We start from the raw sequence: 27,418 nt of genomic DNA, 5'->3' as shown, positions 1-27,418 counted from the left end.
ATCATTTTCAGTTGCCTCCCCGCTTGGCCAACCAATCAACTTGTCAACACAACAACCATAATCAGAGTTTGATGGGAAGTAGAGCAGCAGGCCTTTTATAATGTCCTAATGGAAGCAGAGAGAGAGAAAGAGAAGCCACAGACAAGTGGACAGCTGTGATATCTTCCCCCACACGTCCTATCACTTCCACACATTGGAGCTAACTTTATGTCTGAAGATGAGCGGCCTTGAAAGGAAGACCTGAAGAGCTACAGCATATTCAGCTACAGCTGAATACTGTCTCTGAGGCACAATGATGTAAAAAGGTTGAAACCAGATGTCCTTTCGTTTCTTTTGACAAGTCACTGAATATAGTCTTTAGGTCTTTCTTGCGCTCTCTGCATAGCTGCCGTGCGATTTTTCTCAGTGCTGCCGTTGCGGGGCTCTGCAGGAACGCTCCTCGGTCGAGGTGGAAAAGATGTGAAGTTCTCTCGACTTCAATGATGAGATGTTCAGCTGCGTATACCTGTCGCGTCAGGTGCACCTGACCCGCAGTGTCTTCCCTCACCTGCTGTTCTTATTGTCCTCTCTTCAAGTCTGCCTCCGTCTTTCACCCGACTCTTCTTGCCGCTCTCGCCCCTCGACCCCCACCTTTCGTCACCCTTTTTTTTGTAGCTTTCATTTAAGAGAGACAGTTTGACGTCAGCCGGTCTACTCTCCAGGTCTGATTTACAGAGAGGTGCACAGCTGCTCCACTGCTTCTTGACAAAACACACTTTGCAAAAGTGAGGATTTTGTCCATAGGTACTTGACAAAAGATTAAGAAAATAATAGTGATGCTAAAAATAGAACACTAATCAAGTTGCGTCATTAATCTTTTCAATTATACACACCATGGGAATATTTGACCATCAAATTGTTATGGAAGGGGGAGTGCTCTTTGACCCCTGAGATAGACATGATTTGGTGTAAAATGTGCCAATAAACCACAGAAGAAACATAAAAGTATTTGTGAAAATGGTACCAGAAGCTGGTAAAAGGATGTTATTAACCACAAGGAAACAAGTGCTGTGGCCATGGGTTAAAAGGCCACTCATGAAAGAAAAAGTGTTTCTTCCAGAGGCAACATAGAAGAAGACGGTTTACAAACACTTTCAGTTGCAGAGACCATCATTTTTGGAGATATGTCCTGTTGCTTGATGAAACTAAGATTGAAGTTTTTGGTCATAATGATCTTCATTATTGGAGGAAAAGAGGGTAAGCTTGCAAACTTACCCTCTTTTTGCAAGCTTACCCATAATGCAGCAGTACGAGGACGGCTGCATTATGTCAATAGATTGGTTTTGATGCAGGACGACTGATGCTTTTCAGAAAAAAAAAAAAATATATATATATATATATATATATATATTAAAACAAAATTGTCTGAAAACATCACATGGTTTCGATTCTTGCATTTAGAAAACAGAAGCAGTTTTGATAATCCTAACTGAACTAAAACATGGGAAGTTTAGTTACAGAAACTTCTCTGTTAAATAGCATAAATAATTTGAAAATGTTAGCAGGATTCTGGAAGACTGAGACACAACATGGTGGGGTGTTTAAACTATGGAAAACTCACAGCGAGATTGCATATACAGTTAGCTAACAGGGCTAATCCCAAAGAGAGTTTTTAAATTCTCTTTCAGAAAAGTCACCATGATGTCTTTTTTTTTATTTTATTGCGTTATTGAGCTTCTGGGTGTTGCTTCTTTCACTGTCTGAAACGTTGTCTCTGCTCTTGAATTAGTAGGTTGTGACCACAACAGAGAGCCGAGTAAAATTACACAATTATAAAGCCATTTTGTCATCAGATACAGTAGTTTCTTAGTTCAAGATCGAAGCTTTTTTGAGCTATCGCTTATTTTCTGAAATCAGCTAAGCTTCATTCTGAGACTTATTAACATCCTTAGAGCGTCTCTAATAACTAAGAGCCTCAAACAAGATAAGGGTATTTGGTTTCCCCCTCCTGTCCACAACACTTCAAAAGTTTTGACTCTTGAACGTCACCTCTCTAAGATGGACAACAGAGCTGCTTTTAGTTATAGCACTAAAATGCACACTATTGTTGCTCATAGTTATTGTGATGATACAATTTTACAGTCACTGATTTGAGAACAAACACCTGGTCCAATAATGGTTTTCCTGGGTTCCTAATCTCGCAGACTGTCACAGACCTGTCATTTCAGAGGATTGTTGATGGCCAGTCACTCTTGGGGAGGCTGGGACTTGTCCTGAAACCTCCCCATTTGAACACAATCTATCTAACAATAGGTTAGTGTGGTCAAAACTCTTCAGAGGCTCAAATAGGTTTCTAACATTTTCCTGTGGCTTCAGAATCAATTCCATTTAGGAGATTTTCTGAAATCTGTGAGCAATTGTTTACCTGCCATAATAGCTAAGACTTGATCTCTTTTTTCAAGGGAAGGAGTCAGACACTGATGTGTCAAATGAAAAACACCCGTGAATTGAATTAAATTATTCAAGACCAATCTTCGCAGGAAAACCCTTCATTTGTTTGTTTTTGAATGATCTCTTTCCAGATTTTTTTTCCCGTCCTTCCAACCATCTATCCTTCCTTTCCTTACACATTTCAGCTGCTACCAGATCATTCATGCTCCATAATGATATGACTGGAGTAAATGCATGGAAGAACTCTGTGGCATGCAGCACTTATGGATGATTTGAGGAGATCAGAGGCAAAAAGGGGCAATCCGTTGATGGAGCCCTTTGGCTTACAGGGTTAACGACACACGGTCGATTAATGTTTCACCTTTAGCATTCAAAGTTTTAAGTTAAAAAAAAATAAAAATCCTTTCTATAAACATCTTCAATGGCAGTCCATTGAAGCCTTGCTTCTCCTTGGTGTGTAATATCTTGCGGCTATACTATCTGTCAGGCTACTGACACACACACACAGAGTCTTGCTGAAACAACTTGTTTTTTTTTTGTTTTTTTTTGTTTTTTTTCCGGAACTGCTTTGAACTCAACAAACGTCATTCCCATTTTCCTCTGCGCGATTAAAAAAAAAACTCCAAATCTGTCAACGCTTCTTCTAGCTGCTTATCGTCTTTGTTTGCTCTTGCCCTTGGCTCAAGTTTGCATCGGTATTTTCTCAAACTTAAGAATTTATTCTGTTTCTAACTTGAGGGCGGCACTTGATAGTTAGTGCCTAACAAAGGCCTTGTCCTTGTTCCGAGGGACTTGGGTTTATAAATTTAGTGCAAATGTTGACCATTTTAGCTAATCGTTAATTGAGAGAGAATGAGATGAGCTGATCGATGTTGAGGAAAATCTATCTCAGAGATCAGGATTCTCTGCACAGCCACCAGTAAACAATCAGGTTTGTCACAGCTGACGGGCATCAAACTCATTACAGAGCAGGACAGATCAATGTTCAACTTTAGAGCAAACCCAACACAGACTAACCCTTTTGATGTCACTGATATCATACTTGCCTTTATTGGAGTCAGCAGTGAACACAGTGCAAGGGCAAGCAGCTGATAAATAGATAGATACCAAAATAGATAAATTTGATCAGAGTTAGGACCCAACCATCTCCGAGGAACAGCATATTTTTTTCCTAATAAAGAACAGATTCAGTTTTTTCTTGTAAAACTCTCCATTTATCAAACACATTTCAATGGCCATTTAATACATCCCTTGCTCAAACTCAGTACATGGGCTTTCAGCTTCAGTCTGGTGTTTTACTGCGGCTTTAACTGCTATAAACCGTTGAGTGCAGCTTGTTTGTTTTTTTATTGCTGAGCTGAAGTCACAAGTGTAAACTTAAGTGCTGTAGCACCAAAAATCTTCACGACTTCCATTTTTGAGCTGCTGTTGCAGGATAAAAACATGCTTTGCTTGATTTAGTTTTTCTTGCAATGGTCAGATGGCAAAAAAAAAAAAAAAAAAAAATGGTATTGGGTAATTTGACCCCTGAACTGTGCCGGAAGATTACGGTCAATCATAATGGGATTCTGGTTGTGTTATATCCTCAGAGATTTGAACTCCCCAACATCCTGTTTCCTTATGTTCACTTTATACTCTTAGAAAAACATAATGAAAGGAAGGCCAGGACGGAGATAAATGGTGTCTTGCTCCTTGACTTTAAAAACGTCAGAGGCAGTCTTCTGTTTTGGTCGGGAATTAATGTTTGGCCTCCTTTTCTATTTGAATTGAACTCAAATTTCGTGCAAAGAAATTGAGTTTAGTCAAAAAGACAAAATTCTGTATATGAACGATTCACAAAAAAAGGGGTCAAGACGTCCTTCGTCGCAGGAGAGAACTCGAACCCCTACTGGCCGAGTTTTGATGTTTCTCATTACATGACAAGTTCTCACCAGTGCATGGTGTGAGGCAGAGTTAGGCCGTTTAATCAGAAATCCAGCCAGAAAATTCATCTGATCTTGGGCCAAAGAAAAGTCTGCTCTGAGGTGTGCTCCGATGCCCCGCTATGTGAGGCACACTGCGACTCGCATTCAAATGATCAAACATTAAACCTGTTCACACAGCCTTGGGGGGGGAGGAAGACATGCCGATGTTCACTGACAGTGATAAGCTAATAGCAGTGAGCATCTACACATGTAGCGCACGCTGTGTTCTCAATGTATCACATTTCTTGTTTGCTTTTTGACATCACATTCACTGATGACAGTACGAACTGTACGGCCATATCAGCTTGTTTACATAATGTGATCATTTGGTTTTGCATGTGCCTTAATTTGAATGAGGCTTCCTCATGAGAGAGTTAAATTTCTGGTGAATTTTTCAGTTCCACTGAATAACAAAGCAGCACGATAAAGCAGGTATTATTAGATGCAAAAACAGGAAATGAGCTGGACCCTGTCAGCATGTGTGTTTTTGTCAGGGCAGGTGCTGTGGGTGTGTGTGTGTGTGTGTGTGTGTGTGTGTGTGTGTGTGTGTGTGTGTGTGTGTGTGTGTGCGTGTGCGTGTGCGTGTGAACTTCCCAGAGGCGGTTTAGAAACAAAAAACAAAACAAGACACAAACAGATCATTTATGAAATTTCAATAAATTAACATTGTTATTATTTCTATTCCTGGCAATAGAAATGATAAATAATCACCTGGAGGCCTGCGGTCAGCGAGCTTTCCAAATTCAGGATTTATTTTTGTCACTGCTGACCTCTTTTAGGATTTTATTTAATTACTGCTTTCTGTTTGTGTTCTAATGTCAACTTTGTGTTTACCAGTCAATTATTCATGGCCTCAGAAAACCCCAAAACAATCAGTTTTCCATTTTTTTAAATTAAAATAAAAAAGAAAAGTTGAAATAAATAAACCTTCAAATTGTATGGAAGACTAATAACAGCTTATTTTCGAGGAGGAGCTACATGGCCAACTACTGAATAGACAGCTGGCTGACAAAGCAAAGATGCACATAATGTGGTAGTTTTAAAGACGGATGAGTAAAACAACCACATTATGTGCGTCATGGCTTTGCAGAGGGCCGTGCGGTCGCTCTACAAAACACGGTCATTCTTCTTGGCTTCCTTCTGTCTGCTTCTACGATTCATGCTTATGGGGGTTTTAATTGACACTGTAGGAATACCTGAATAGAGAACAGAAAATTACAGCAGATGTTTTGTTACGGTGGAGAAATCATCTGTTTGACCAAAGAAGCACAGAGTGAGGAGCTCTAACCCTGGGCATCAGGACTGATACCCAAAGTGATTCAGAGTATGAAACAGATACATTAACCACTGTCTTTGTCCTGTTTGTGTCCATCCCTTGGATAGCTAGTTGGGTTATTTACAACTACAATTATACACACAGCATGTTAAAATGTAGGCTGTGGTTTTGACTGGTTCCATAGTCGCCACCCTGTAATCTCACTTATGATGTAACATTGACTTTTCTTCATGTCTGTCTTGGTAGTAGCCAGAAATAAATTTAAACCCCAACCACTTAATTTTGTGCTGGCAAATTGGTAGTCATACTTCATATTTGCTTGAAATTAAATCAGTATCTTTGCATCTGAGGTAAGTGCTTTCAAGATGATAAACAGCTGTCTTAAAATATTTACTGTGTTCTGAAATTTGCATACTTTTTCATTTAAATCCTGTGTTGAAAGAGGAGGAGGGGTGTCTGTTTTAAAGAATAGATTTGTTAACCATAAGTAGCTTTCCTTTAGGCATAGATTTTGTTTTTAACTTAGTAGATAACTGTTTTTTTTGTGCTCTGTAAGACTTGGCTGATGTTACATCTATTTCAGCTATGTCAAGCTTTTGAAATATTTTGTCTCTATAAAATGGGAAGGAAGAGTTTCATTTGTCCCTAGAGAAAAACCAGGGCACACTGTAAGAGTCGATGTTATTAGCATCAGTTTTTCCAAAAGACCTAAGAATAGAGGAAGCAGATGTTGCAGATGGTTGTATTTTACTTTAGTTTCATGTTCTCACAAATTAAAATACTGAAGGTATTCTCAGTTATTTTAAAAGCTCAGACTTTTCCACAGTGACATTTGGACAATTAGTCACTAGGTGACAATTTGAATCTTGTTTTAATGATTCAGCTGATAATAGAAGTGCTAGTGTAAAGATTTATTAAAGTCTTAGACTGAAAGGCTTTTTATTCTTTCTCTACATTTCCATCTTAATGCTACAGAAATTCTCCCTTTTGGAAACAGAGCTGTTACGTAAGAACATTGCAAGTCGCAGGAAGGAATCTGGTGAGATGGTGACACACTTAACGACTTCCTCTCTCTGTATAGTTTCGTCCTGGGTGGTAATAGATAACATGCTGCTGACTGGGGTAAAAATATACTGTGCACTTCCAATTTGCTATTTTCTTGCAATAGCAAAAAAAATAACAAATAGAGAAGGGACTTACTCCTGAAATTAGGTGGCATTTCATCGAAAGAAGGATCCAGTTTTGTGAAACTATTTTTGTATTACCCGTATTATCCATTTTTCCATAAAAGAAAAAGACGGCAGAGTTTCCCCCCAGTTATAAGCCTGGCGGGCCACCAGGCTAGGCACTGCTTGTTTATTTATTCTATAATAGGATGAAACAACTGAAGTGCCTAAAAATTATGTTTATTTTAATTTTATTTTTATAATCTTTGTCTTTTTAACACCTTATAGTTGGTGTTTAGGTATTGATACTAATGTTTTCCAATAACACTTAATTACCCAGGGATATTTGCAAGTTTCCTGTCAACTTTAAACATTTTTTTTAAACTCAAAAACACGGTGGTTCAGCTGGATGACTTGTGATGATCTGTCACTAAAATACAAAATAAAATAAATTAAGGTTCATGGTTCTTATGCGACAAAATGTGGAAAGGTTAATGGCAGATTCATACTTCTGGAAAGTGGTAAATTAAGATGAAAAAAGTGTAATTTAGTTCTTAAGATTAAGATATACAGTAATTGCCTTAATTAATATACTTATTTTGAAGCGAAATACTCAAACACTTACATCTACTCCACTTCCTCAGTGAAACTTTGCCGCAGAAACTTAATTTAATCAATCAATCAAAGTTTATTTGTATAGCACATTTCAGCAGCAAGGCATTTCAAGGTGCTTTACATAATTAAAGAAAAAATAAAAACAGTATGTGACATTAATAAATAGATGGAAAGTGAAGATAAAAACATTAAAACCATCAAAGACATCAAAACCTACACTCTAACCCTAATTTAGCCATAAGCAACTCTAAACAGGTGGGTTTTAAGTTGAGATTTAAAGGCACCCAGTGTTTCAGCTGTTTTACAGTTTTCTGGAAGTTTGTTCCAAATTTGTGGTGCATAGAAGCTGAATGCTGCTTCTCCTCGTTTGGTTCTGGTTCTGGGGATGCAGAGCAGACCAGAACCAGAAGATCTGAGGGGTGTAGATGGTTGGTACAGCAATAACAGATCTTTAATGTATTATGGTGCTAAACCGTTCAGTGGTTTATAAACTAACAACAGTATTTTAAAGTCTATTCTTTGAGCTACAGGGAGCCAGTGTAGGGACTTTAAAACTGGTGTTATGTGCTCTATCTTCCTGGTTTTAGTGAGAACACGAGCAGCAGCATCTGGATCAGCTGCAGCTGTTTGATTGATTTATTAGTCAGACCTGTGAAGACGCTGTTGCAGTAATCAATGCGGCTAAAGATAAACGCATGGATGTGTTTCTCTAGATCATGCCAAACTTTAGTGTCAAACTTGGCTAATCTACTGTGCAAGATGAAACTATTACAATAAATGCTTTGTTTTTTTTTCTTTTTCTGCATCTCTGTGCCTTTTTCAGATGGTAAGGTGGAGGTGACAAAGGAAAGCTTGAAGCTCTGCACCATGGGGCCAGGAAAGGTGTTTGGGGAGCTGGCTATTCTCTACAACTGCACCAGGACAGCCACTGTCAAGAGTGAGTCTTCACAGACACCTTAAAACATTTCCACACACGTCCGTGTTGAAATGTCCACATGTTGCCAAGGTGACGCATTGAACACACATGTTCAATGAAATATGCAGTCTCATTGTAGAAGACTTTAGGTCTGCTGCAGCAGGAATGCGTGTCTAGTATTGTTCTTGAGTTATCAAAAGCTGCCCATCAGCAGTGTGAGTTTTTGCAACACTTCAGCCAGGTGTGCCGCGAGACCCGGAGTGAGACGAATGTCAAGGTTTACTGCCTCTTGCTCTTTCACATGCCAGAGCCCCAGCTCAGAGAGATGCACAGTGGGTGAGTTGGTGGTCCATCAGACTGGCAATTTGAATAGTCGGCCTGATAGATTAAAGAGAGGAGACTGAGGAAGCACAGGACAGATGGCAGATTACACACATTCGAAAGCTCGCAAGATAGCATGTCAAAATGAAAAATGTGTGTTTAGGTGAGGCAAGAAATAGGAAGTGGCTCCAAATTTGTGTTTGAGCGGAATAATAAAAAGACAAAAGGTGAGACGAGGTGAAGCATGGTCTAATTGGTGAAAGGATATTTGTATGCATGGATTAAGACAGAGGGAGGCAGGTCAGAGTTGGGGCGAATTGAAACAAAGGAACATTCCGGATGATCTGGATGAACTGAGAAGAGATTTCAATATATATTTATATCAAGAGCTGGCTCATATTTCCAAGTCTTATAAAAAAAATAAAAAATATAAATCAGATATTGACCTTGTATTTAATGAATACACAAAGGGCAAAGGTTCCTCCATCCTGTTAAAGTGTGGACGAGGCGGGGTCAACCATTTCATGGTCTGAAACTTGCGTAGCCTGTGCTGACCCTTCTCAAGTCCAACGAACCAGCCGAACCAACCAAACTCTCAGCTCCAGTTACTATGGCAACAGGTGTCCACGGGGAGATGAGCCAACTCTTACGGGATAAAATATTCCCCTTCCCACTGGCGACAGAGCGTCTGGCTTTCTCTTTTGTGTTTTATTTTGCCCATCTACCAGCCCATCGGCCCATACTTCCTGCCGCGCTTTAATAATAAAAAAAAGAAAACATGCATGGAACAAATGATGTAATTGTCTACACGGCCAAAAGTGTGTTTGGTTTAACAGGGTCACTGGCGCTGTCTCTTAGGATGACTGTCTTTACTTTAATGCGTGTCGCTACACATGACTGTACCAAGGAATTCAGCTGCCAGGGCGGCTATTAAAGGTGATAGTCTCTAATGGAAATCATGCAGCCAGTAGTGCTTACAGAGTCTCGGATTCCAATCAAGCAGTTTAATTTGATCTGTGCATGCAGCTCTGTAGGAGGATGTAACCTCAGTTAATTTTAATCACATACAGTAATCTCCGAAGTCCCCCTCCGTGAGTAATCATATCTTTAGAATTAGGATGAACCGCCCTTTTGTGTTGAGGTAAGGCTTCTACTTAGGAGTTTAACTTACAAGCTCACAATACGAGCTTGTAAGTTTTGGGTTTGCATTGGACGAGAACGTCTCATAAGGCAAAGTTTGATGAGGAAAAATCTTAAACTTATACGAGTCACCAAAGTGACTTCAGCGGCTCACTGGTGAAGGAACCAGCTGCTCTGAACTGAGATTATTCTGGAATATTCAGTGTTATTAGATATTTTATTTCTTCATAAGAGTACTTTTTGTTTTACTTAGGTATTTGTTATTTCAAAACAACTGCAGGTCCAACACAATGTCAAGGACAAACTTTTGCTAAAACCTTTGCCTATTTTTGGAACCACTAGAAGAAAAATTTTATGTGCATTTTGGGCCTATGTGTTTATTCTACAGATAGACCGGACCTGAAAAGTTAGAGTGTCATTGTAATTCACAATTCTTTTGCAGCAATTTTTAAACTCTGAGCTTTATTAAAAATAAACCATTTCAAGGGTGATTTGGGAAGCTGCACACTGCCATGGTTTGTTTAATGAATTACCACAAATTATATTGCGTAGTGAAAATTTTCCTGCATCGGCACATTCAAAAGAATATTCCCATCCCCAACCCCAACCTTTCATCCTTTTAGAGTATTTGCTATTTTGCATTCTCCCTAAAGAAACAAGCCCTTAAAATAACTTACGCAGACATTATGAGCAGCACTGCACCTTTCAGGATGCTTAGTGCCCCCAGAAGGCTCCTCTAATCAATATGTTATGTTCAGTTCCTAGATGCAGACACTTAAGTGTAAAGCTATGGCCTCATTTGGGGTTTGACTCAGCCAGTCTCGACAAATGAAGTAAGATTTCACATGCAGCCCGAGACTCTCCTGAGACTCAGAAGAGTTCCTTTGTCATCAAGCTGTGTCGCATTATTTCCACATGATGGCAGTCAGGTAGATGCAGGCTGGAAACAAGAGTGGAAGAAAAAGGTTTGAGTGAGAGACAAATAGAGATGATAACAGGACAGCAGTGACAATAGAAGGAGGAAGCTCCATCAAAAGGCTGCAGACTAAATTGTTTTTATGTTGTCTTGAAACGGGAGAAGGGGACAGTAGGAAAAAATAAGTTCCTAAAGCATTTAAATATCAAGGTGTTTCGAATGGATTGCATATCAAAACATTATTCAGCATAGCACCACAAAAAAGCATGGACAAATGACAGTGAAAATATATGACACATTAATTACCAATAAACTCCACAATAAGAAACAGATACACAGGTATTTGAATTCTCATACCAACACTGCTGTTGAGAACCATTCACAACAGTTTTCACTTCATAGAGAACCTCTTTGAATCTGCAGTTTACCATCCAAATTTTGTTGGCTTTAAGTTGCAACTGCAAATTTAAAATTGAATTCTGATGCAGAGGAAATAAATCCCTTTAAATGTATGTTTCAGTCACACTGTTAAGTGCATCTAAGCATCGGTACGATTTGAACTTCGTGTCCCAACGGAATATCAGTGGAGCTTATTTTTCCTCCGCACATTTTCATTTGTGATGTGTTTCGTTATGTGCTCAATGTGACACCAAGCTTAGAATGGGATTTGTTTAGACTCTGTTGGGATTACACATACACCACGGTCGCAAAACACTCACCTGCGCACGGACGTCTGCAGACATCTAGTTGGCAGATCCAGATGAAGAGATTTATGTCATACAGGCATTGCAGTTGAGGTGGCGGTGGAGTAAACTTTGAGATATGGATTAGGTAAAAATATGTAACAAGTGGTGCTTCTTTAGTGTCAACTGAAGGATTGTTCTGGGAGCCAAAAATATACCAAACAACTGAATTTATCTCCAGGTGTAGGAATCTTCTTTCAGCCAGCTGATCATCCATGTGCAGCAGCATTACCTGCATTACTTCCAGGACTTTAACAAAAGAAAAAAATCCCCCCCCAAAAAATCACAGCTTTTAAAATGACTTGATACATGAAACCTGAGCTTTTGAATTTGGTTTTGATGTTCAGAATAAGACACTCATTTTACCAAAAGTGAATATTTCCTAAATTCACAGCTCAGTGCCTGCATGTAAATCAGCATGTAGGAACTACTGGTTCTGAGCCTTGAGCATTTCAGAAAACAGTTTCTCCTAAAATAAAAAGTCAGTCATAATCTCCTCCACTTCAAGCCAGTTTAGCTTCATAGCGACTGGAGGCTGCATATAACTGGCCTTTTGTCAAAGTTATGAGGCTATTTTATCGCAGTGATGTTAGAACAAAAACGATCTCATTTCAAGCTGCTATCTTTATGAGGTGTATCTTGTTTCCTTCTGACAGCAGAGACAGTGTGAGTGGATGGTAATCGTATGAGTCGCTGACTGTCAGATGCTGCATTTATATGCACATAAACAGGCTAATAGAGAGGATATCCTAAGGCAAAATGACTTCTTAAAGATCATGTTAGCAATACTTCAGCTTGCGTGCACTGCTGTCAGAATAACAAAGATGGAACTGTGCTGAATGAATTCACAGCTTAGCATGCACAGTGTTGACATACAATACCTATATGCGACACATTTAACAGACGGGGGCACACACACACACACACACACACACACGCACACACACACATGCACACAAGACAGACAAACACAACGATTGTTCAGTAACACCACAGATAAAAGGCTGCTGGGAATCCAGGCCTTGTTTTCAGAGCAGTCATCTCTAAGAAAGTAATGTCACTGCCAGTCACTCCAAATACAATCAGTGAGAGAGATTATATCTGTAAGCTCCATCTTTTATAGCAGTGATGGAAAAGCAAGTCTTTGTCTTCATCTCTTGGAGGACTCACTGTTACGCACATGAAGATTTTAGCTCGTAAACACTGACAGTGTCATAAATCTGTGGTAACTTCAAGGCTTCTTAGAGTATTTAAGCATGTGGGGGTCCAGGTGATCCAGGTATGAGGGAGTGTTTGTGTATGAAAGAAGCTGTTAGGGTACAGCTGGGTATTTCCAGTTAGCCGACACACATTAGGAGACTCTTGATTGTGTACGTTTCCTAAGGAGAGATGGAATGGTGTGTGCAGGTTTTAGACCTGAAGCTCTTTCCGTGCATAAATTATATAATAAAAAGTCAAATATTTGCTGACTTTGAGACAATTTCTGCCCATACAAAAATCAGGACTTAGTGTTTTCTGAAAGAAGCTGTCCTACTTTATCACAGATTTCCAGTGAGGGGTATGTACACCCTAGCGAATACTTCTTTTTTTTTTCTCTAGCAGGTTTGAAGGGAAGACTGTGTAACTGGATTATATTTGAACTAACATTCACTAAAATTGTCTCCAGCACTTTTAGAACAACAGAAAACTATTAGAGAATCTATAGCTAAAAAATACCATCACAAAATCCACTTTAATTCGGAAATTAAGTAGGATGTATTTAGATAAAAATCTTAATGTTTCTAATTGCTCTCCTCAATTGACATCAACAGTGGTGCTGGGATACATTAAAAAAGGGAGAAAAAAACCACTGGCTGCCAGATGCATACATTTATTCCATGCATATTTGTGCCAAGCAGTATATATTTGTGTTTCATATGCTCACCATCAACATTAATCTCAAACCGACATTTTCTTTCTCATAATGATCCCAGCGTTTTTGACATTTATCCCTTGGATTCTCATTATGATGAAAGATTTTTATTTCCCTCTTCTGTTGACCATCCAAGATATGAGCAAATATATCCTTTAAGATTAACGGCTCCACTTCACAGATATGCATGTTGGCTCGTCGGAGTCTGCACCGTGACTCACTGACTTATGGTCGTAGAAATAGAAGTTACCCGACTCGGTATTACTTCCAGAAGTTTAAGACCCAGAGCATCATTCTTGTTATGAAATCTTTAATCAGTTACAGTGTGCCTTTTCTTGGAAAATGTAGCATCATTCTGTAAAGTAAAAAAAAGTCCCTCTCCGTATTTAATTGGAAGAGGTATTTTACGTGATTGAGCAGCACAAATACAATTTCTGTAAAGCAGAAAAACAAGAAAACATGTTTTTGTTTCTTGTCAGTAAAAAAATGGGGAAAAAAACTGTGACAGACATACATTGACAAGGACAATATATAACAAGGAACCCAAAGTCCAACATTAACTGTGATGCACCACACTAAACGTGGCCATTGTATCTGTATATGTGTCAATTTGTGTCAGCTACCCTGGTGCAGTGATCAGTGTTAGAACCGTCAAAGGAAGAAAAAGGGAGAGTTTCCATTCAAGAGAGCCGATTGCTGTTTTGTAACCGTTTTGTGAAGTAGAAGTAGAATGTACTCCAAGACCTCCAGAGAGTGCAAGAAGATCTTTCATAGAGCACACGCTACCATTAAACTCTGTGATCCATCTTGACATTTTTACCAAGTACACAACTTTTTTTCCAATAGGCCAAACAGTCGGCTTGTATTTCGCAACATCCAGAAAACGGATCAGTACTTTTAGCAGCTGTGATCTGGAGTCAGGAATAGTTACACAGACCAATGCCTCTGTAAAATATAATTATCCAAGTTTTTTTTAATTAGTTCTGTGCATTTTTAAGTTGTCTGTATTGAAAAGAAAAGTATACAATTGCTCGATTGACTAAAAAAACAGCAGATCATGTCTCGTTATCACAATCGCTCAATGAAGCAGCAGCAGCAGCATTGTTCTGGAGACGTCTTTGAGTGCGTCGCTGTAACGTTACCCTTCCTTCTGCCGTGAGCGCGCCAACAGTTGCCTTTGAAATCAGCCTCAGAGAAGAAAATTATCACGTGTTAATGTATCAGTGTGAGTGCAGCACAGTTTGCGCAGTGTTTCAAAAAAAAAAAAACTCACCTTGTCCATTTTGCTTAAAAACTTAAGGATGCAACTTCTAGGAGAACCAGGCTCAAAGTTAAACCTGACGGCTAGCGCTAACGGCGGCGAATAACAGCTTTTGTTGTTTAAATAATAAAACACAAGGCTTGTCAGACTGTTCGTATGCCGGTTTTCTCTCTTTCCCTTGGTTACAGTAGCAATAATACTCCTCAGTTCTCTATGGGAAACATTATCTGTTGTTGCATCTCTGACAGGTATGCTTCACATATGAGCTGTAATCCATAGGTGCCACAAAATGTAGCAGTTTTAATATTTTCCACAAATAGTTTAGTAGCAGTGAGGAGAAGCTTTCTTTTGTCTGCCAGATTCAGCTACTTCTGCAAGAGCCACAGAACGTCAATTAGCATTTATGTGCAGGTAGTAACTAACAGCATTTTATGCCATGTTGTCATTGTAATTAAATTTTTGTGATTATTGAAACAAGCCATTAGCAAAATCCATTACCTATTTGTGTCTGGCTAAAACAAAAACAAAAACAAAAAAACACTTTCAACTCTTTAAATAAATTTCCTCGCAAATGGTGCTGCACAGAAAGAAACTGTGTTGCATGCAGTTGCTTTTTTGTTAATTTTTTTTTCATTGTTGGAGATTTCTATTGACTAGGCTGCAGGTTTTGTATTTTGCAATCAACTTTGTCTTGCTGGATATAAAATGCAAGAATGAGCTTTAATTTGAAGACACATATGAAAGTTGACACATTTTTTTTCACTTAATCTTTGTTTAACCAGGAAAAAATAACTTATTGAGACCGAAATTTAATTCATAAGAGTGTCCTTGTCTAGACACCAGCAGGAGAAGATAATAATAATAATACTTTAGTTTTAGTTCTGAAAGAATCTATCTTGCTCTTTAGTTAGTCTGGAGTTTTCTTTGCATAATAGTTCATAAACACTGACTTTAAAGCCAGTATATCGATACAAATGATCACTCTGTGGTTCTGCTAAACTGTTAGAAACCTTTTTATTTATCTAATGTAATATCAAACCCTATGTTTTGGAGTTTCACTTGCTGTATGCTGGACTTATTCATGACCAAGTTGTAAAAGCGGATAATGACCAGAGGGGCTGGTTTAACAGGAATTAAAGAGGTTTAACCCTTCTTGAAGCATTTTTTTTTCCAATTTTAGAGAGCTGACCTTAATTAGAGGTTGAGCCATATTTAGTGAAATGAAAGGCTGATGAGAAAGACCTACAGACACATTAAAAGATAATGGTGCAACTGCGAAATGAGTAAAATGGCAAAATGACTGCACACTCTAGCCTTGTGCACTAACAAGCAATTAGAAAGGCAGAGAAGGAATTGAGATAACGTTACTGTAGTTGTGACTGAACTGTGAGGAGAGCTACAGGAACTGTAAATCAATTGCTTAAAGGATATTTTTGAACAGTTCTGGCCTACGATTCATATTTGAGAGTCAAATCTTTTTCTTTTTTTTATTCATATTATTCATGCAGAGGTTTAGGATAATAATTGTCACGGGAGAAAGGATTTCAGCAGATAACCATGAAAACCACTACAACAGAGAGGAGAAGACAGAAAGAATAAGCTCTGGCAGATAGAAATCCAGTGGGATGAAGTAGGAAAGAAATCCGCTCCGTTTCCATGGCTGCCATGGTAGCACTGTTGCCAGCATGCAAAAAAAACAAAAAACAAACCCATGTGGTATCATGGTGAGGTTAGAAGCATTTTCCTTCCCCAGCTGTTTGAAGTCAGTTTGGAGTTAACTTTTTTTGCTTTCTCCGTCATCTGTTTCCACTTCCTCCTGTGATTCAGTGTACTTTTTTTTTGTGTATGTGAGTAGTTGGACTGAGGGGCCCCTGCTGCTGCTGTTGTCCCAGTTCTAAGTTGGTGCGCAGGTGTGAGCCTTGAGCTAGATGCTCTTCTGAGACCTCAGACAACTTGAAAGGTTAAAACACCCAGAGAGGCTGCTTCAGACGGCGATGATTTAGAAAACAGGCCTGCAGGTGCAGCTGCTTTATTAGACATTTTTACACTTGTCTCATGAGACAATAGGGAAAGGCTAATGAGATAATATGCACTGGAATCTTTCCATTATTAGATGATGTTGAGCAGCTGAAGCGACTCTGTATCTTGTTGATTTAGTTTCCTCTGTAAGTTTATTTATAATCTTACAGAGTTTGGAGATCTGGTAATAGGTTAAAAAGTCATTCTAAAATACCAAATGCACAGAAAGACTCAAAATATCCGAACAGTACTTTAAACTGGAAAAGCAATTTTATCCTTTGTTTAGGGTGCCGGTTTGCTAAGTGTTCAAGCTGTTTCTGTCAGACAATATGTCTTCTGACTTCATCCTCCTCAATAGGATACCTCACCATAAAAATGGGGATTTTATGAACTGAAATTTGACCTGCAGACTTTGCCCCGTCTACTTTTGGCTTAGAGACTCAGAATGCTGTAACGTCAGAGTGGATCTCGGTTTGGAGGTCAGCGTTTTGGTGTAGTAACTGAATAGACATCCCACTTATGTTTTCAAACTGGCACAGTTAGTACTAATGTGTTGATCGAAGGGAAGGGGAAAGCATGGTTTCCATTCAAGAGCACTGATTGCCGTTTTTTGTAACAGTTTGATAAAAAATGAGAGCAGCACGCCATGCTGTGAGGCCTGCGGTGAGCGCAATAACACTGTGAGAAAGGGACAGCACAGTACTGTTTTTGTCCTAGCACACCAGTTGGTTTTAGATATTACATGTCACTCTGTCAAAGTTGTTTCACTGTCATCTTTTTCATAGTAAATCTCAGTATCGTCTTCTAAATAGGACTGAATTGAAAACTGTAGATTTTTATTTTTTTTTAAATGTGATCATGCTGAAGAGGAACCCTTAAATGTGACAGTAACTATATATAAATCCCATACTTATTTCAATAAATAATTTTGTTATACTTCATAGAATAAATGTGAATGCTAAGAATCAAACAAAAAAAAAAAACATATAAAGTTTGATTCCTCAATAATATTAAGATATTCATTGGTGGCTTCTCAGAAATTATATAAGTGAATGTAAACTCAGAGCATAAACTCCAATAAAATTTTAAAGACATAACTGGTAGAATCATGAAATTAGAAAAAATTGATCATATATATATATATATATATATATTTATTTATTTTCTCAAGTACAAGCTGCTGTTAAGTTTGTTTGTTGTACTTAATGTTACATGATTCTTTCCAACTGTTAAATCTAAAAAAAGGTGTTTATTTCTTTACTACCATAAGTATTTGTTAGGAAGTTAATAGCTTTTTTCAGTGTTACAAAAGCTGTGAACCATCCATTATTGTCAACTTAATACATGCCGATCCTTTAAGAAACGTCTACAGTAACCACTGGTTGTTGGTCTGCAACATTTCAGTCAATAGCATTACAGACAGTCGTATCTTTTAGCCTTCATTAAATAGCTTTCTGAGAATGTTGAGGGATCTGAAGGGTAAAATAATGCAGAGTAACTGAAAAACCTTTTTTTAATTAGTGCAACTGAAGGAGCAGACAGCAAATCATTGGAGAGTTAGTGGAAAAAGAAAGCAATCATACAAATAGCACACCTTTTAAAATGTTACTATTCTTTAAAAAAAAGCATGCATAAAGCAAAGCAAATGATTTAATCTCTCTAAAATGATATATTAGTAAGTAGGGATAGGGCAAAGCCTCTCGCTTTGATTACACCAGTTGGTCCTCTCAGTTCCTGTAAGTGAGGAATGCGTGAGAGTTTTGCAGAGTGAAGCGGTGATGCAACCCATTGGTAAATATAAACTTGTCTAAGCTTTGTTGGAAGAGCTCACTGAACTCACTCACATTTATGGACTCTTTGAAATAGTAATGGTTAGCATGTTATTGCATCCTGTTTCAAATTTACATTCTGCACAGTGTATTTATAAACACTGCATCTCCGAGCTAACCCGGGGGACAGTGCTTTAAACGTACCACTCAGTGGTTGTGGCCGCTAAGTGAAAAATAAAATCCTGAAAATATGACACATCTCCTTGAGTTGAGCGTTAGTTGGCAAGATGACCGTAACAAACACGACATTTTCATATAAATAAATCCTCAGTCAAATTTAATATTTGAAACATTAGGATAATTTATCCCCTCGAGCAACCCCACAACAGAAATAAAGACATTTATAATCTCTGGGCCACCTGCTGACTTGGCTAATGTTTATATGATCATTCTTCTGAATGGCTTCTTTGTGGATATTACAGAAACTAAGCAGAACACTGGAGTCCCACAGCGTGGAGGCAGTTCTTGTCAGAATAATTGAAGTTTCATCAAAACAAGAAATAATCAGAAGTGTATTCAGACACACAACGGCACAAGCCGAGCAGTAGGTGGGAAATTCTCTCTGGATTCTCGAGTTATTTTTAGGTGACGAGATTTGAATGTTTCTCCCCCCACCCCACCTCTCTCTCTCTCTCTCTCAGCAGGAAGCGAAGCATCTGTGTTTACTGACAGAAGGCCTCATGACATGCAGCAACAAGTTATGTCTGCGCTTATTTTAGGAGAAGATGAAACGTGCAATTCTCTTGTGCTCGCTGAATCCTGAGAAAAAAAAAATTAAATTAAATAGTTTCACTCTGTTGCATGCTGTTATATGCAATCCCTACAACAGACCTGGCAGTGTTTACTAAGTTGCTCTTTTTGCCATTTTTTTTCTAGCATGCAAAATTGGTAATTCAACACTCTTTATTACAGGGCTTGAATTGATCCGCAGAAAAAAAAGGCACATTTTGAAAGTTTCACCTGGTACAACCTGGAGGTTGGACCTAAAAATAACCAGCCTGCTGATGAATAGCAAACCCGCTTCATTTCCTCCATTTGATTTTCTGCAGCTGGGCAAGACTGAAATTTATAGAGTTATTCAAACTGATTTCCTCTGTGAAAATGGTTTCTTGTTGAATATCCATTATGCTGAAGACAATAAATAATTAGAATTTATCTCACAAACCAATAAGAGGGCAATTTATATGGAACACAGTAAGTTTTTGATTAATGTTAAGGTGCACTAGACAGGGGAAGGAAAATAGCTTTTCCTTTTTTTCCACAAAAGTTTTTCTTATCACTTACAGCTCTGGATACAGTAAGGGATACTTGGCAGAGCTTAGATAGATCACTTCAGATTAAATAAATGTTCTCAACACATTACAAAGCCACTTTAAAAAAAAAAAAAGATAACTAATTCTTTTACATTATTTATTTTATCAATTGCATGTTCTGTGTTAGATGTTTAACTCCTTCTACTCATATAATGTCATTCTGCTGATACACAAATTCACACAAATATGCCATGCCACTAAAATGAACATCAGTGCTTTTGCAGTTTATCCCAGTCCTTGCAGTTCGCATTTTGGGTGCATGAACAGTGTCTATCCAATAATTAGATTTATCATTTCAATCTAAATCTAATTGTCGTCGCAACTCTCCTCATCACCAAACTTTAAAAACCATATCACTCTTGCTTCATGCAAAAAGTCAATTGCACAAGTTCCATTAGCTTTCCAGGAGATTGGATCAATGCTAACGAATTCTGACTTTTTCATCCGACTTGTCTTCATGCACCAGCATAAGGTTAACATTTATATTTAATGCTTACATTCCTGATGAACTTTAAGATGGATTTGTGTGACATTTGGACCTGATACACTTGTCCCCTCTGCAATAACCTGCACGTTCACTTGACCTTTCAGGGCCATTGCTCTGAAGATCCAGTTTATCTTTAATTTTGTGCAGTATTTCCCTTTATAGACAAGTGCCTTCGTAATAGTGATTAGCCAACCACCCTTTGTTACCATTGTTATCCAAACCATATTGCTTGTTTTATTATCGTAAAGCATTCTTGTTTGCTTCTGTGCTGGTTCTCATTAGTTCTGTATATTGCAGATTTTCTGTACAGCTAAGGCATACACAAGGCACTTCTTTCTTTTTCAGGGTGAAATAGCTCATTTGAATTTTGATATCAAAAATTCAATTTAGATTTCCTGTGGATTATACATCTAATCTCGAACACATTTTTAGTTTGGTATCTCTTAGCAACCTAAGCCTCGGCACCGTGAGTTTTCTGTTAGAGTCGCAATATGTGACAATTCTTCTTGGCAGAAAGGGTTAATTGAATTGGAGCTGCTTTATTATCCATTGCTCCTACATTTTAGGGATAAGACAGGCCCATTCAAGAAGGTCAATGCTAGCCTGTCCTTCCAAAGTTTGATGTGATGCAGGATCATTGTCCTGCTGGAGCACCCAGCGTTTCCACCTACTAGATCAGTGTCGTCGAAGGTGCCACCCTTGGCCCGTTTGCAGCCCTTCAAAGGTTTTTGTGCACCTCTGACCACAAGTCATCGCACAAATGAGTTAATGAACATTTTAAAAGAAATAAACAAGGCAAACGGTTTACTGTAATGATTTGAAAAGGTGCTGAGAGATACAAATGTTCTTAATATGGAAGATAATAACAGATTATAAGTGGAGGACAAACAATTCATTGGCACATTTTTTGCTTTCATTTTAATGTGATGTCAGACAAGACCCTCAAAACATCCAGTCACTTTCAAAAGCAGATCTTGGTGCATCCATTCAATAAACATCAAGAGTTTTCAAAGGGTAACCTCAAAACTCTTTATAGGAAAAAAAAAAATCATTCAGAAATAGAATTCCTTTCCTTAAATATGGAAACCGTATTTAATCCGGATTTACAGAGACTTTCTCCACAAAAACACTGCTTTGTTCATTATATTCAAATATTATGTCTTTAATTTGTTATTGCACATTTAAAGGTAGAAAAACATATATTAGAATTTGGCATCACTTTTAGGCACCATTGAGTCAGATGCTAAGCTGAGGTTCTTCATCATTTCACCCCCTGCAGTGCATCTGTGCAGCTGATGGTGAAATAACCACAGCATGCTGCTGCCATCACCATGCTTAACAATTGCTTCATTATTCACACAGTGTTGTGTTGAGATTTAGTTGGCAAAGGGAGTTTGAACAAAATATTGGTGCAGCTGTATTAATTACATTTGAATCTTCACACATATTTCTGAAACTCTGGAATAAAAACCACAAGTTTGTGCTCCTAGTTCCTGTTCAAGATTTTGTTTTTGAAGTTGGTTGTTAAATCATTTCTCCAGTGTTTGAAAAAAAATATCCAATTGCATCATCAACAGAATAAATGTATATTCTGACACTGGCATCCGTGAGAGGTGTCCATGTAGAACTGTAAATTGTGGACTTTCAGTGACGGTTTTAAGGAAATGAATAGCAAAACCAAACGAGTGAAGGTAGTTTTTCAAATTACCTCAAGAATTTCTTTCAAAGCGTACAAAAGATTCCTCTTTAAAAGCACATAATGCTTCTCTTTCATAAAATTAGAAATACAATGCTGAAGATGTGAAAGAATGAAACCTTGAAATAAATGAGATTGTTTGCTTCTTTCAACAAACAGCATGCCATTTTAACAACTGTGGCCTTTCATGGTAATACAATGTCAATTGAAATGCATGACTTTCCAGTGAAGATATGCTGACAGCAAAAGTTTGAGAAATTTGTTTGTATTATGGAGTTGGAGTCTAAAACAGACCCGGTTTTAAGGCAGGTACGTTTAGGAAGTAACAAAAAAAAATTCTGTTTCACTTAATGTAGGAAATAAAAACTTTTTGAGAAACATAAGATATTATTGCACATTTTAATGTAACAATAATTAAATGTGTTGCTCTTTTTTATATTTAAAAATAATGATGTTTCCCATTTTTATATACTCTCCCAGGGTATTATATACCTGGCGGCCCGCCATCCTTTACTAGCGCTACCGCCAGGCTAAGCCTTTCTTGTTTATGTTTTTAGGAAAATAATAATTTTAAATAATTGTTTGTTTTTTTTGGTTTGTTTTTTTAAGCCTGATTGCAAGCGTCTCTGTTGCTCTGAGCGTTTCACTGGCGGAGCAGATTTATTCCTAAAAGATATGTTTATAGAAGATAGGTTTGTAGTTTATGCATTTATAGCCGGACCAATCACATCGCTGGCGCCTCTGCGCGTTGCTTTGCGCGCCGCAGTAGCTGGATTAAGTTTACCTCAGCGCGGATCCCGCGCGCCTTTCACTCAAACTGGACACAGGGTGACCTATATGGATATTTACATCCACCCCCTGTGAGGAATTATGATTCTTTCCAGAGTTTTTGATTAAAGTAGGACTTTAAACCCCACTCTAGTTAGCTCTGGTTGCGCAGCTCTACGTGAACTGCAGGAATAACTTGTAATTGGGCTTTCAGAGGCACGTTGAGCGAGCGGTGAGAATGATTTATATTTGTGGACAAATTATTTTGTGCGGCTTTTCCATCTCAACACGCTGCCCAGCGCCCAGCTCTGCCTGGGCTGATAAAGTTTATCTATGTGTTCCCGGTTGGCCGGTGTATTAGCTAACGAACCAGCGCTAACCTGATCATGCAGGTTCAGCCTGGTGAGGAACTTTCGCTCCTGTCTGTAATGCACCACACTGATTTTATATTATTATATTTAGTATTATTTTTAGTATTATTTTTCTGGTTACACAATGCATCAAACCATATAAAATGCTTTGTCCACTTAGTCAGACAGAGTTAATGTGTGGTGGACCTGATGGAGCTGCTGACCAAATTTGGATTAAACAAAAGTGCAAATAATTGATATTCATTTTAATTGTTGTATTTTGATTTGTTGTTTTTAAGACTAGTTGTGGGTTTAAGTAGTGTTTCACTGGGGATGTTTGCCAGTAACATATAATTACCAAGTGATATTTAAAATTTTCCTGTTACCTTAACATCTTTTTATACAAAAACACGGTGGACCGCCTCGGCACCCCGACCACCGGGCTTCGCAAGTTTTCTGAGGAAAACCCTGCTCTCCTGAATCTTTTTGATAAGCTCATGCCCCAACATAAAGTAACTATTTGTTAATCAGACTGGTGGAGAGATTACCTGAAATACGAAAAGCTTCACAAAACAAATGCATTTGTTGGTTTCCTGCTGTTTCAACTACGACCTTATAATTCAAATTTTACCAATGACTACGTGGATCATTGATACAATTTTATTTATTTTTTTTACCCCCAGGAGTTTCTGCCGCTCTTAGTAAATGACCTGTCCTGCTTTCTCACGCTCTAAAGAGCTCATGTAGATATAATCAAACTTGGCTGATGTTATTAATGACTTTAGGGGAAAGGAGATTACTTTCTTCCACCCACCCCCAGCCCTGACAGCCGTATTCCTGTGAGACTTTCCTAAACAAAACACAGAGTTCACATCACTCTGTGGCTTTGTGTCTTTGTGGCTTTGTTTGTGTACGATTGTTTGTCAAAGTCAGGAAGGGGGAAAAAAAAATAGACTCATGTTGACAAGTTCTTTAAAAAGAGAAAATGATGAAAGAGCAATTAATTAAAAGCAAGAGCAGGACATTCACTGATCTCTTTCGTGACGTTGAAAGCAATAGTTTAACAGAATCAGAATTTAAAACCATTTAAGCGTCAAAACAATGTTCCTGACAGAAAACTCTTATGGCTGTTGCTCTCATTAATTAGTTTGGAGACAAAAACTGTGTCTCTAGGAGCCAGGCAGCTCCAAGTTAATCATCCACAAGTGCAACGTGGATCATGACCAAGCATCAGTATGCAAACTACTCATTTTTAGCTGCATTTGAGATTTTGCTGTACATTTTCTTTTCCACGCAATTGGATAATCCCCACAGTAATATTGTAAAATCACCTGCTGCAGAAGGCAGATAGAAAATCACATCATTTCACAGCCAATGGTGTGATGAGGAAGTGAGACAGAAACTTTGTCTTAGAATGCATGTTTTGCATCCTTTAACACAGTAAGATGTGAAAGTCCTTTTTCGGGACTTGTAATATTTTAACTGAAATAAACCATTTTATGTGAAAAATACCAGTTTTACCCATATGCAATAATATTTTAGCACACACAAAATATTTCACGTTTCTAGCTCTGACACTTTTTTATTCACCCGTTCAACGTTAAATCATACTGTAGAAACCTTGGCTTTTGTAGACAATGTATAGCAATACATATAGACTTTCATATATTTAATACCTGTGATAAAATTGTGAGAAATGTGAGACTAATTTGGGATTTTTTTTCTTTCCATAATAATCTCTGGATGTAAAATGTCAGGAGTACAATAAATCATTAAAATGGTTTCTCCTATGTTTATGTGATTTTAGCCATAATTTCATTACAAGAACTAACACACGTGGCACATTTGCATAATCTCTTTATCTTAAACAAAATTACAGTGAGTTATGATTGAACTGAATACAGGAGTAACTGCTTCCTCTGCATGTATCTTTTTCCTGCTTGCTTCCTTTCATTTGCAATGTCTCCTATACTTATAATTTAACACTTCATGGGTAGGAGGCTGAACATTTTTAGCAGTACAAACAAACCACACTGTTGATCAATTGAAGAAGGCAACTTGAATAAGAAAACATTGGATAGTTTTTAATTTTCATCCATTCTAAGGCAAAAATATATTAGAGGAAGTTTCCCAAAACAGAAGGGAAATAGATGTTGAACGCCTGTCAACAAGATGGAGTTAAGAAATGAGTTTAGCATGTTTTAGTGGAAATTAGAAAGAACTCCAGATGACAAGAAACGGGAGAGATGAATTAACTTAACGGAGAATTCACCCTGCACATAAATATCTGTTTCATCCAGAAAACAAACAACAAGAACGAGGAACAAACACGACGTAGAATGCCAACAACAATTTTCTGAACATATGCAATAATCTGCGTACACGGCACGGACGAAAAAGTTATGCATGATAAAGAATTCCAAAATATTACGAAATTATTTCCAATGTTTAACGTATATTCAACCTCCTGAGTATTCAGGGGAACATTAGGGTAACGAACAAAAGGAAATCACGTTTGATACTCATGTATTGTCCTTTATACTCTGTATACCACATACATGGGGGAAGTCCTAGGATATTTATAAATGCTGTTGATGCACATCTTCATATTTGTCCTGCTCAGGCTGTGCTGGCACAGATCCACAGACGCAAACTGTGAAGTAAGTAAGTAACCCTTGAGCACTCATATTTATCTGTACCTTCAGAACAAGCTAACTAGCTCCCCGAGTCTCACCGCAATTTAGTCAAGTCCTCAAAAAATATGTTTACCCACTGCTGTGCGCTGCGAGCTCCCGACATATCTTATTTCCCAGCGCTCTACACTCCCACTTTCTTCCCAAATACTTCACTGCAAACACTACACAATTGCCAATAATGTCTGACCTCCCACTCACGTTGCTTCTGGGTCAAATCATTTCTCTCCTCGGACCTATTTCTATACACAAGATTTGTTGGGTCTGTGCTCCGAGTTGGGGCAATTTGTCCCCATTTTGCGCATCGCAACAGTCCAAATAACCTTTTTGATTAGATAAGGTGTAACCAGATCCAGTTATGGCTGACACTAATAACACACTTGGACACTAATAACACACTTGAAAAAGGGGAAGGAGAAATGTGGCATTGTGGAAAATAAATTTAGACGCTATGTTTAGGATTCGAGGCAATGTGTGCGATTTCACAGGTAAAACGTGTATTCGTGTGCTTGTATCTCTACATAATTCTGAGATTTGTCTCGTTTTGTGTCTTAGAATATCTTCTCCAGGAAACAGTATCTATCTGACAGCAGTGTCATTTTCTGTAATGAGGGCATTTCTCTTGTGGTTTGACCTAATTATAAAGTGCTGTCAAATTATAGCAAGATTCAAGTCATGAATGAGGCAGGGAATGTGTCCTTAAAGACAAGGCAGGTGGATCTCGAATAACTGGAATACCATAAAAAATATCACGTTTTTCATTAATTAAGCTGAGAAAGTAACACTCAGCTACAACATCTCTTCATTGCACACACACAGTACGTTTCAAGTGTTCTCCTGTAACTTTTGAGACCTGTATTTTGAGACTTTATATTAACCTGAAGTCATACCATATACCGTATGATATGACTTTCACTTTTTGGTTCGCATTATTCAAGTAAAATAACTTTCTCCATACATTAAAATTACTGATATGTGTTTGAACAGTAAATTGCATTTGATTTTCCGAGTTCAACTCGTCAGTCATCAGACAAATGCAAGCATTGATCCACGTATAAAAAAAAAAAAAAAAATCAAACTTTTTAAAGAAATTATGTATGAATAGGAAACCCTCCATGTAAAATAATCTTACTTATGAGTTTGGTATGGCTGTTTCCTATTTAAATCCAAATGCATTCTTTTCTTCTTCTATTTTTTTCTTTTTAGAAGTATTACTTAAACAAACCACTGCTCCCCCATCTTGTACATGACGACTTCAATACCTGAGTCAGCAAGATAAAAATAATCCCTCTATAATCAATAAACTCCAGAGGTTATCAGGAAAAAAAAGCAATTTTTATCTTTAAATTTCTGAGAAATTTCACGCCTGGAGGATGAGGTAGGGTGCAGCAACACTCGAACAAAATAACAAGTAGTCTGCTATCTGAACTAGTTTTTTTTTTTGTCCTTGTGCCCAGTTGTCACCCCTGGGGTTTTCTGTATGCTGTGGTGGATCAGGTCATAGATTTATTACACTTTTTAAACCACTATTGAGTAGATGCACAATTGAGGCGCTGAAGCTGAAATAACATTATTGTCCCACAGAAGATGCTGCTTAAAAAAA

General features: G+C 38.0%; 1 protein-coding gene across 2 annotated transcripts in view; it reads left to right on the top strand.

Annotated features, from left to right (window-relative positions):
• LOC106947667 (cGMP-dependent protein kinase 1-like) overlaps positions 1 to 27,418 on the top strand; it is a 103,114-nt gene that overhangs the window by 34,866 nt on the left and 40,830 nt on the right. For both annotated transcript variants that reach the window (XM_015032818.1, XM_015032817.1), the window contains exon 3: positions 8,275 to 8,388. In XM_015032818.1, coding sequence (XP_014888304.1) covers positions 8,275 to 8,388 — 114 coding nt within the window. The remainder of the gene's footprint in view (positions 1 to 8,274; positions 8,389 to 27,418) is intronic.

This window comes from Poecilia latipinna, unplaced genomic scaffold, assembly GCF_001443285.1.
Source record: "Poecilia latipinna isolate Pla-1442-1.1 unplaced genomic scaffold, P_latipinna-1.0 Scaffold252, whole genome shotgun sequence".
Lineage (NCBI taxonomy): Eukaryota > Metazoa > Chordata > Actinopteri > Cyprinodontiformes > Poeciliidae > Poecilia > Poecilia latipinna.
Note: the sequence above shows the minus strand (reverse complement) of the source record. Positions and strands in the feature narration are given on the sequence as shown.